This window comes from Limanda limanda, chromosome 20, assembly GCF_963576545.1.
Source record: "Limanda limanda chromosome 20, fLimLim1.1, whole genome shotgun sequence".
NCBI lineage: Eukaryota > Metazoa > Chordata > Actinopteri > Pleuronectiformes > Pleuronectidae > Limanda > Limanda limanda.
In genome coordinates this window covers 12120789-12132828 of record NC_083655.1, presented here as the reverse complement: position 1 = coordinate 12132828, position 12040 = coordinate 12120789, and the positions used below count along the sequence as shown (strand labels likewise).

General features: G+C 41.8%; 1 protein-coding gene across 1 annotated transcript; it reads right to left on the bottom strand.

Moving 5' to 3' along the window:
- Nucleotides 1–4092: 4092 nt before the first annotated feature.
- Nucleotides 4093–7985, bottom strand: LOC133027112 (sperm-associated antigen 6-like). Its single transcript, XM_061094140.1, has 11 exons — nt 7961–7985; nt 7641–7736; nt 6914–7080; nt 6497–6680; nt 6204–6409; nt 5691–5864; nt 5443–5595; nt 5120–5311; nt 4497–4613; nt 4258–4403; nt 4093–4156 (listed from the first exon to the last, which is right to left on the bottom strand). The coding sequence occupies exons 1-11, from the start codon at nt 7983–7985 to the stop codon at nt 4093–4095; spliced, it is 1524 nt and encodes a 507-aa protein (XP_060950123.1).
- Nucleotides 7986–12040: the final 4055 nt, after the last annotated feature.

Sequence of the window (12040 nt, the reverse complement as noted above, 5' to 3'; positions counted from 1 at the left end):
AAAAAAAAGGACGTTTAGGTTGCGACTCGTCTAATGCAAATTTATTTCAGGAAGTAGGAAGTAGTCTTCCAATAGGCCAACAGCCAGACCCCCACCCAAATGCTGTACAAGTTCTTAGCCTAACTATCCTGTTTTGGTTCCTCCTCCATCGCCCGTCCTTTAAATGCGTCCCCTTCCCTTGACGTCCCGTCGTGTGTACAGATAATGAATTGAACTTCTACTCAAACAAACATCCATCGTTGAGACAAATTCACTCGTTGCAATAAATGATGATATGTGTTTCCAAGTCGCACCTCTGCGTCGCTCAGTGTTTTGTCCCTTTTGTTGTGATGTGCAGTTATTGATAACGACTGAGGTGAGACATGCATCTGTGTCATTTTCTCTGAATACGTTGGGCATTGTTTGTTAAGTCACGGTTTCGGTTCCCTCGGCGGGGAATGACCCAGAAGTTTCTTGTGGCTGTCTAAGAGTGAGTCGCTAGTCGTTCTTTCTTTCTCACAGTTTCAGATTGAAACATCAGCAGCCCTCAACTTTCTGTTGCCATCAGCACCTTATGAGTAAAATCAAAAAAGAAATAAAGTTGCACTTTTATGTTGTTAGAGGTTAGGAGCTCTTGTTCTGTTACATGTGCTGCAACAAAGAGGAAAAGGAACTCAGCTCTCTTAGGTTTGAATTTTTGTAGCCTGATTTGAAATCCTGTCTCCTCCATCGGTTCTTACCAACTGGTACAACTCACAGGGATTGTTTGGGAAGAATTCATAGCAATGCTAAAAAAAAAAAAAAAAAACGGAAATCATTTCTGTTAACACGTCGTTTGCAAGCAAAGCTTTCCAATCTGTGGTCTGTGGTGATGTCGTGGCAGGTTTCTGGGAGCAGGCGACAGTGTGACTGCATTCAGGACAAAGAGAGGAAAGTTTACCTCCAGCATCGTACCAGCACACACCCAATGGTGGCGAGCCATGTGTGTGTCAGTGTTCAGACGTTGTATAGGAGTGATAACGAACAGAGAGGAGGGAGGTTTGGAAGAGCAGCTGCAGATGTAAAGATATGTTAAGACATTAACACCGACAGCATCACTCTCCTCTCTAACCTCAGCCGTGAGTCTGTTACTCGTGTCGTCTGTGTCATTGTTGTTGACATTTTTTTTTTAAACGGTGGTTTATCTGTGTTTGAATTTGGCAGTTATGAATTGATGTGTTAGTAATTTTTTTGAGTTTGAGGTTGTTGTTTTTTTTGTATATTTTGCACAAGAGGAAAGGAACCAAACGTTACAAATCTGATCCCATTTAGTCTATACGGTCTTAACAAGGGAAATGCAATATACTTGTGTGTAAGTGAGGAAAAGTTGTTGTGCGCGTGACGTTGTGTATCACCTCTCGATAACCAACTAAAACAAGTTAACGTCGTCCTCCTTGACTTATTCTTACCCATGCAAAAGCTTCCATTGCAATATGTTTGCTTAGATATCATAGAATATATTCACAATTATATTTTTACATTGGATTTTAGTCATGAAATATAGGTGTATTTAAAAAAAAAAAAAAACAAGGAGCCACATGTGGGAATGAATGATGGTGCTGTGGTAAATGAAGAATGATAGTGCTTGAATTTATACAATGTTTAGTGTAGATGTACTTTTAAAAGAAAAGTCATAAAAAAATTGCATGTCACAGGACTAAGTTTCCTTCGCCCTCTCGTCCGTGTCGTCAGCTGTTCAGGTTCTCGTGCGTCTCCACGTTATAACCATACTTGTGATCTGTGTTCAGCGTAAATTAGTCCCTTGTCATGCTTTAAATAACTGGTTCTCATTGTATACACTGTGCAAGATGTGTGCCTTTATACTCCAAAATGATTTAATTTTATATTTTCTAATTTTTTTTTTCAAACAAAAGGTAAACTTTTTTTTTTAATAATAGGGTGTTTTATTTTGACGTACCATTACTTCCGACTTATTTTCAACCGTCTGCCCACTTCAACACCCCCTCTATCGTGTGTTTTCTGTTCGTTCACGTCCATTAAACAAAACCATTCTAATGATTATGTTTTAACCGACAAGTGAATCGCTGTCTTACATTTGAAGACGGTGGATCCGTTTGGACATTCTGATAATTCAGAGTGTGCTGGTGCGTCTTCCTTCTCCTCAGACTGGAGCTGGCGTGTGCTGAAGTTAATCCCTTCTCCGTTCATGCTGCTCCTGCCTTTATGAAGAGCGTTTTGTGTGTGTGTGGAAGTGCATTGTGGAGTACGTGATTGTGTTGTGTCACACTGACTGGCGGCTTTTGTGCCCGTCAGCATCTTCCTCACACTTCCCCTGCAGATGCAATCACATTTTAGGAATGTGATCATTTTTATTCGAAGGTGTTTGTCCAAAGTTTCACTTTGTTTTTCGATGTACAACTTCCATTCACATTCTCTTGCTCCTTTACCTCCGTCTCTGTGCGTAACCCGGATCCCCGCTTGTTGTCAGGGGAGATGATCAGCTGATATCTCATCCTGAGTCAGTGGTCGATGTTTCTATGCTCCATCACTATAAATGGGCTGTTTTCTTGTTTTAATGTTCATGGGTCGTGTCATTATGGAAAACAGGGAACAAGGGAACACAATCAACTCTGAGTCTGCTTTGCTCTGTTTGGCCCTGGAGGCTTCCTGTAGTCAAACATCAGCAAATGTAGAAAACAGAGCAGTGCATGCTGGGAGAGTGTTGTTTTTTTTATTTTCTGTTTTGTGTGGGTTCTTTTCAAAGTAACAACTCTGGATTTCACATAACAAAGACAAAACCAGACTTTAACTGATGCAAATTAAAGACAATTATAATCCACGTGCCCTGCTGCTGTACAAGTCCTCGCTTTCATGGCGTCTCTCATGAACAAGCTTCTTCACTCATTAACCAGTTGACCTGCTGCCAGCTTTAACTTGCCAAAAACAAAAAAAGCATCTTTCAGCAATCACAACCACCCGACATGAGCTTGAAGAACATTGTGTTTTTTTGTGTAATGTGTAATTATTTTTTTCTTTTCTAACTGGGAGATGGTGCAGCGCTGAATATGCCCAAAGTTCTCCATTGAGTGTAAAGGGAAGAATCAAAATTTAAAAAATGCACATGACTGGAGGCCGGGCACGATTTGCAGAGCTGGAGAAATGTCCTTTTGGCTTTAAAAAAAATCCAAATTTATAAATCCTAGTGGATTAAAAGTAAAAAATAATTATAATAATTCTCAGAAATGGTCAAAACACAAGAGACCAGGAAATCTTCCCCTGCAGAAAGTGCTTTGACCTCACAACAGCCCCGAGTCCTTTTAGACTATACATCTAAAAGACTCAAGCATTAGTGTGTGTGTGTGTGTGCGTGTGTATTGCTGTCTGACAGTGGTTGGTGAGAGTTCCCTTTCAGTGGCAGAAAAGCCAAAATGATGTTGTATGTTTTATTGTTCTACACATTTAATGATAATAATACACTCCATTCCATAAGCCTTCACTCAAACCAATTAAAGCACTTGTTCTGCTTAACTCAAAAGCTACCTTTGTCCTTTTTTTCTTTGTCCTTATTTGTATACTTTAGTCTCTTATCTATTCCTTAAATGGATCGAATTTGGTTGTCAGGGCTTCCGGACACCTGGGTGACACCACAGGAGCAGTATGGAGGCAGGTTATATTTTTCTGTTGTTGAAATAGTGGTCACTAGTTACTTCAATTGTATCGGATTCTGCTCTAACAAAGTTTACCCCTGAGATTACAAAAGCATTTTGTGTCATAATAAGCTTATAGTGATCAAGTAGTCCCCTTACAGTGTTCACCTTGGTTCTTTTACACATGTTTGGACCGTAACAAAAGTATGTTTCATCATTTTTATTGGCTCTGTCATTTGAAACATATCGACATTTTAGCTATCAGGTCAGAGATGTCAGCTGAGTTGGTGTGTGTCTTTTGTTTTTTTAGAGAGAGAGATAGGATATCGCTTTCACAAGGATGGGAAAGACAGATAACCCATAAACATTTGGCCTGCGGCCACTAGCGGTTGCCAGCGTGGAAACTTTAAATTAACTGTGAAGGTATGTGAAGGCTACCTCCTTAAATGTGTGTTGAGAAGTGATGTCAGGTGAGCTTGTAGTTCTCCAACTTCTCCAACAAGACCTCTGAGTAGCCAGGGGTGTAGTACCTGAAACAAAATGCACACAATATTACCTTATACTGTGTTGGGAGTAGTTTTTCAAACCATTATCAATGTATTTCTTCTTGTTATCTTAGACGAGTGCATACTTGACTATCTCCTCAGGGAAACAGCTGTTGATGATGTTGATGTACTCCTGCAGAGGAGAGCCCTGCTCAGCATCGATCTCCTGCATCTTCTTCAGACCCCCGCTGGTCACAAACAAACGTCGGGCAGTACAGTCATGAGGCAGCACCTTGGATAAGAGGGAGTTCAGGGTGAATGACACAAATGAACGAGGCTTTTCTCTATCATAAAGACAGATTTTTTTAGATTCTGGTTGTGATACCTTGCTGAACTGGCACACAACATGTTTGAGGATGTTGCTGGGGGCGTCATAGAGGAGGGGCTCCAGAGCTGGCAGGTAGGTGCACTTCTTCAGGATGCTCTTCAAAGCGTCCTTACTCTGTAAAGACAAGGACACGGGAAAAAAATATGAAACAGAAACAATACAATCTTCTTTTAGCCTCTTTAACAGGAGACTTTAAAATTGGACTCATCTTCTCCATAGACTACCCAGAAATGAAGCCAAACGCTTCCGTTTTGCGCATTTGGAGCGAAGTTATGAAGGTCACGTGCTTGTTCAATCAGGATGTTTTTTCACGCTGAGTTTTGGAATCAAATAACAAATTAAGACTAACCTTACTAGAAAAATTTGTTCTTGAACATCAGTGTGGTAAGAACTCTCTAAATTGCATGATTTGGTCCATGTCCCAATCCACTAACAGGGTTTATGACTTATACTGCAACCAGCCACCATGTGGCGATTGAAAATCTTTGGCTTCACTTTTTGGAAGCTGTCATGTCGTCCATCTTTATACACAGTCGATGGCTGATACCAGTTGTTTGTGCTGATATAAACTATTGATTAATCAAAAGTAAAAACTAGAAATCAAAACCTGCAGTTCTTACTTTGACCTGTAGGTCATCTGAGCTGCCGGCCTCCATGTAGAGCCGCAGCAGTCTGGGCAGCAGGTTCGCCGTTGCCACGGCCTTCGCATGCTCGGGCGTGTGGTACCCAATCTGGCCGATGGACCAGGCCGTGGCCGCCTTGATGTGATGCTCAGGCTCCTCAGACAGACACAGGGCCAGCTGGTGCACCCCCTACAGGACAGGAGTACTACTTCAGTTTATATACAGTATGACCTAAATGCTACAGGACCTGAGAGAATGCCTCTGGATTTAGTGATGGCTTAAGCTGTCACATGGAGAGATATAGGCAAACGTGCACACACCTTGGAGAGAATGACGGCCATGGCGAGGTTCTCACTGTGAGTGGCCACATATCCCAGCATCATGATCCCCGGCAGCCGCAGGCTTCCTTGGCAGTCACCCAGAGAATCGATGACTGCTGACATGCCACCACAGTTCACAATGACCTGGGACAGCTGGAAACACACAAGCACATGCATGTTACTTTGTTTACTGCCATTGATGGTTGTGCCTACAAGTGTGTGTGTGTGTGTGTGTGTGTGTGCTGTACCTCTGGTGAGTGCTTCACAACCTCCCTCATCAGAGTGCTGACGTTCTTCCTCACATACTTGTCTGGATCTCGGAGGCAGATCAGGGCTGCAGGGAAGATCTCGGCCTCGATCACCATCTCTGCCAGGCCGACCGAGTGCTTGCTGATCTGACTGAGGGCTGAGAACACCTGCCTCTGCATGGACACACACACATATCACGCCTGGTTATTCCTACAGTTCGTTGAATCAAACTAAGCTACTGCTTCATGTTGTGCGGCGTCTTTGTCAAAACACTTTTTCACCTTCAACGAGCTGCACTTGTATCATACATATCTTCTTCTAAAAATGTATGCTTTCACTCCTCTTGTCTCTCCGCCACGATCAGAATGCATGATTGCATACACTATATTGCTCAGTTAGTGACCATTGGTCTTACATTACTTTTCCTCCTTCACCACAAAGAAAATTTACAGCTCTGTTTCTTCAAATCAAATATGTTGAAGGCACATTTTCTCTTTTGAGTTGTTTTGTACCTTGAGTTTTGCATCCGGGTTGAGGATCATCTGCGCCAAGTGCGGCACGGCCCCGGTGTCCACCACAGCCTGCGCCAGCTCGGGCGTGTGTTTGCAGATTTCGCAGAGGGCAGAGGCCGCGATGCATTTCAGAGCCATCTCTGGTTCCCGGAAACAGAGCATCAGTAGAGGGACGGCACCTGCATCCACCACGGTCTGAGCCAACACTGATGGAGAGAGGAGGGGAACGTGAAAATACAGACATGGGATGGAGAGAGAGAGATGGAGAGGGAATGGAAATCGATTCTTCTTACGCTCATTGTGTTGGGCGACGTTGCACAGAGCACAGGCTGCGGCCTCCTTCACCGCGGGGTCAAACTCCTCCAGGCAAAGGACCATGGCATCCACACCCCCACAGGCCACCACAGCCTGGGCCAGGCCGGGGGAGTGTTTGGCCACAGCCCGGAGGACAAACGCTGCTGCTTTCTTGAAGAACCTCTGCACACACATGACAAACACACACTTATTGATTTCCTGGTGACAAGAACCTCTTGCCTCATCCTAGCTCTCAACCTAAACTTAAAACATGTCATCACCTTAAAATTACCTTAAATTCATAACAACATGAGTAATAGCTGGACCCCACACACAAATACTCGCATCAATTGGTGACCCTGCACACACAGTTCATTTGGTTTTAAAACAAACTGTGTGGAGGGATGATTACTTACGTTTTTCGAAGGCAAAGAATGGACAAGATGAAGCAGGATGTCTTCCCTCACCACAACCTCCGCCAGGTCAATGCTGTGGTCGGCCAGGCGGCCCAGAGCCAAGGCTGCAGTCTGCTGGATGCTGGGGACCACGTCCAGTATCAGGGGACGCAGCAAGGCCATCGTCCCTGCAGAAGGGGAAACACTGGAGTTGGCAGCTGAAGCAAAGTATTTATTTTCCATTATTAGGGCCCGAGCACCTATGGTGGGAGGCCCTATTGTATTTCAAATGATTTATATTTCCCTTATTGGGCTTTTTCAGGGCCTAGACATGCTCAAATTCCGACCAAAGTTTGCAGGAAATTCAAAACCCAAAAAAGTAATTGTATTCTGGAGTAATTTGAATTGGGCGTGGCAAAATGGCTCAACAGCAAAGCTCCTCATTTAGCTTTTCACCGATCCTCGTGGAAATACTTGAACAGATCAATTAGTCTGTATGTAATAATAGTGGCAAAAAAGTGGCTTAAAAGTTGTAAAATAAAGCTTATGTTCTCTGTTGCCAGTAGATGCACTGGCAACAGAGTACATCTGGCAAAAGTGAAAGTAAACAACTTTATCTTTTGAGACGGACGTCTCTCTGTCTGTCTTGTCATAATTAAGTTATTGTAACATTGTCCAATTGACACAAAATGCCTGTGCTCAGGCCCGTTAGTGCTACAACGTAGCCCTAGTTATCTTTGGTTCTTACCAGCACTCTGCAGGGTCTCTATGTTTTGGGGTCTGGATGCCCGATCTGCAACCATCTGCACAAACTCCAACCTCGACCTCTGATACTGCTCAAATGCTGCAGAGCACAAACATGACATTGGAGTTGTAAAGGAAATGTATTTAGATGTCATACATGTACAGACCCTGATGTCGTACAGATTTTGTTTCACACAGATGATGGTGCCATTTATTTGTACAGTATTCAGTATTTATAAAGAAGAAAAACAAGAAGCAATTGTGTGGCTGTGTCTTTTTCTTTGTTTTCACTCCGTCTGAGTGAAAACAGCTCCTGAGACTCACCTCGAATGGTCTCTCGCTGACTCATTGTTACTCAGATGAAACTTTAAAAAATGACAAATCAGATAACGCTTTTAAAGTTCAGAGCAGTGTTTTCTATGCGTCTACAGTTGCTTTTAACTAAATCAAACTGACTTGGTTGAGCACTTCTTAGTTTGGTTTATTGGCGGGTGGCAAATCAATTGGGTTTTACTGCTTTAAAAGGACTTAAAGTGAAAGATACTAAAGCAATAACAATAATAATCCTCAAAGGATTGCTTTACAATCAAGACATTTTTTCTACTCAGGCTGACATCAAAGGGGATATGTGGTATGACTTCATCAACTCCGGCTGACATTAAAGGATTGTACATATTTTGAGATTTTTGAGCAAACCTGGCAAATCTTTAAAAAAAGTCGGAGCACCCCATTCCCAACCAACCCAAACGTTTTCTTGTGTTTTTTGTACATGTGTGAGCAAACATGTAGGATTAGTAGCAACCCAATTTTTCATATGGAGGAAGAATAATGATATGTATGGTGAATAGTAAGTAATATGTTTGCCCATCAGGCATAGCATGAATAGCAGGTAAGACATAAAATTGGATCAGAGACAGCATTATCAGGAAAGTGGACGGTGGAAAATGGTACTTCTCTAATAGGGTATTAAAAACTTCACTAAACATTTCGACACCACTACAAACTGGCAAACTCATTATAAATACAGTGCACTATAGTGGTTTCGCACTTCAGGGATATCAATCTGTTCATTTAGGAAGCACACGTGATTGTGAATCAATTCCACTGTCTTTGGGGCAAATGAAAGGGAAAACAGGTGCAATGGAGATGAGACAACCCCCAAAAAGGGAATGTGGTGACGATTGCTCTCTCCTTATCCTTCCTGACTGAGTCTTCTCCAGTTTTGTGTCCTGCTAGAGTCTTTGTCAATACTGGTAACATGAGGCGGTACCTGCACATGTCCACCTTCTTCAAGATGGCACATCCGTACATGCTTTAAAAGAGAGGTTTGCTGTATCTCCTTGGCCGTTACACAAGGAGAACTGGACAGGACGGTGGAAGGGCATCAACCCAGTAGACGGACCGTTTTATGCTCCTTTGTGTGAGGCAGAACAGGAGGAGCTCTGCCAGTCGCCAACAAAATGACATCCAGCAGGCTACTGGTGTGCATGTTCTGCCAAACTGTCAGAAACAAGACAGAATAATTGGTTCATCAGGATCCGATGTCAGATTTAAGTGCAGTGAAGTTCATACGACAATTTAATGACAGGTCCACAGCTGTGTGCTCCAGCACTTTCACATAAAACGTTCATACATATATCTCTACAGAGATATTTAATTCAGTGAAGAATAAAAAAAAAATCTCAACTGTGATATTGAAAGACGTCTCTTTGCTGTGGTTTGCGGGGCTCCTACTGCCCCCTGGCGGCTGTGGCCTCAAGTTGTCGCCAGGCAGCCGTGTGTGTGTGAGTGAAATGTAATGTTATCATTGTAAAGGCCTTTTTGATAATTTTCCAGAAAAGTGTTACAAACATAACTAAGAATATGTTTTATTTGATCTTTTGTGTCATACAACTTAACTACAGAGGCGATCATATTTAACATAAACATGTATTTGATCATTCATTTAACTTTGTACACACACACGTGTTGTGCACTGAAGCAGCCACAGATTGTTGTGAAGGTGACGACCAATCAGATTTTATTCTTTATTCTCATTTGTTTATTTCTGCATTTCATTTTACCTGCGTCTCTGTGCGTAACCCGGATCACTGCTTGTTGTCACAGGAGATGATCAGCTGATATCTCATCCTGAGTAAGTCTTGTTAGGTGGGCACTTTTCTTGTTTTGATGTTCATGGGTCGTGTCATAAAGGAAAACAGGGAACGAGCAGCTTCCTGTATCCGCAAACGTAGAAAACAGAGCAGTGCATGCTGGGAGAAACTTGTGGATTAAAAATTATTTAATTTTTTTAGTGCACAGAAATGGTTGAATTTGCATGAGGCCAAAACACAAGAGACCAGGAAGTCTCCTGCTGCAGAAAGTTATTTGACCTCACAACAGCCCTGAGACCTTTACATGTAAAGGGCATTAATGTGTGTTTTGTGCTTTCTGACGGTGGTTGGTGAGAGTTCCCTTTCAGTGGCTGAAACATGAAGTAAGTTTTATTGTTCTTCACATTTAATGAAGATAATAAAACAATTCCATAAGCCTTCGCTCAAACCAATTAGACCAATTTTGCTTAACTTGAAATCTACCTCTCATGTGTACAGCCTCTTTACACTTAACACTATGCAGTCTGTTAGGAATTTCAAACTTTTAACTATAGGTTGTGTCTGAAAGAACTCTTAACAATAAAGATAGAAGTAGTTTTAGCTATATATTAGGCAATCATACAAATGATTTTAATAATAACCTTTCCTTCCTAGGGTTTAATCTACAAATTAAGAATTAATGTTTCACTAGTTCTCATTTCTATTAAAGTGTTATTCCATCAGATTCATTAAACTCACATAGAGTTCCAAGAGCTGTCTGATAAGTCGTCGAGGTTGGACAGAGTGACTTTGTTGATTTCATTCTGTATTTTGTTATGGTTAAGTTGGTGCAGCCAAGATGGCTGGACCAAGACACTTTCTACTCAAGGCTGAATTACGAGACAACATCAGACTGTCAGGGTAGATAGAGTTGCCCTAGCAACCGGTAGAGTAGCGTAGGTGCATGACGGAGAGCTGCTCCCTGTCACTTCCTGGATTCGGTGACAAGAGGCGTGGGACTGCGGCTGGACCAATAAGGGAGATCCAAAGTGATTTGCGGTGACTCCCCTCCAAATATTCATAACCAATCACATCACATCTACTGTTATAACTATATCAAACCCCTTCTGTTCGGGGCCATTTTCATCTTCCTACTGCTAACTTAATTAGCATAGGCTGTGATAATTGTCCATAGCTATGAATAACTTTTCATTGTATCTTTAAATAAAACATTTGATTGAACCAAAATCTTGGATCGGCTTCTCTCATTATATAGGATAAAAAAAACACGCCTTAACAGATGGTGACCCCGACGTGATCCTATGAGAGTTTTTGACCGACTTTTTTCCTAAGGAAGATTTGGACCAGACAGCAGGCCTCAAAGTCTAAGCTGCTCCGATCGATTCTTCGCATTCTCATTGGACGTCCAAACAAAAAGGTACGCAGAAACCAGTTAAAACAAATTCTGTATTACTTAGATAGTCACTGTTATAGATATGAGAATGCGGAGAGGAGATAGGAGGTAAAATTTATAAATAAAGTTCTGTGTGTTTTGAGATACAATGAAAAGTGTTGGGAGGAACTAAATGAGTCAACATACAATGAAAATGTTGTGAGGAAGTGAGTCAACATACAATGAAAATGTTGTGAGGAACCAGAGGAAATAAGAATTAAATATAGGAACAATGAAAAGTGATGTAAGAAACCATAGGAAATAAGAATTAAATATAGGAACAATGAAAAGTGATGTAAGAAACCATAGGAAATAAGAGTAAAAAAAGCCAATTCATTTGCCTGAATAATAATAATAATAATAAATACACCTGTGTATTGATTTTTGTGAAGATCGGTCAATGGGAACACCTTCCGGGGGTCTCGGGCTGTCTCGGGGGGCACCGTTGAGCCATTTTGCGACGCCCATTGAAAATTCCTTCAGAATACGTAAATTTTCACCACTTTCTAACTTTCTGCAAATTTTGGTAAGAAGTTGAGCATGTTAAAGCCCTCAAAAAGCCAATTCATTTGCCTGAATAATAATAATAAATATTAACTAAAATTTTTAGGGCTGCAAAGCAGCACTGGGTGGGCCCGAGCACATCCATTTTGAAGCGTTGCATGCTTTTTGTCTGAAAAAACAAAAATAACCAGTTCTGAGAGAGAAAGAGACGTGACCTTTGCAAGACATAAAGTTTCCTTTGATCTAAGAAGACTGAAATCAAAGGATTCATGGTCCATGTATGTCCGCGTTACAGAACATCGTGTTTTAATGGCGTGTAATCAAATTTTGACGCCACGCCACGGTCACACCGTGTGATTAAAAAAAAATCCGTCA

Bases quoted from the DNA above. Each gene is read 5' to 3' on its own strand.
- LOC133027112 (XM_061094140.1), bottom strand. From the start codon at position 7,985: ATGAGTCAGCGAGAGACCATTCGAG. The intron at 6,681-6,913 runs GTAAGTAATCAT...ATGTGTGTGCAG, and splicing joins ATTCTTTGCCTTCGAAAAAC to AGGTTCTTCAAGAAAGCAGC. The intron at 4,404-4,496 runs GTATCACAACCA...CTCTTATCCAAG, and splicing joins TTGTGTGCCAGTTCAGCAAG to GTGCTGCCTCATGACTGTAC.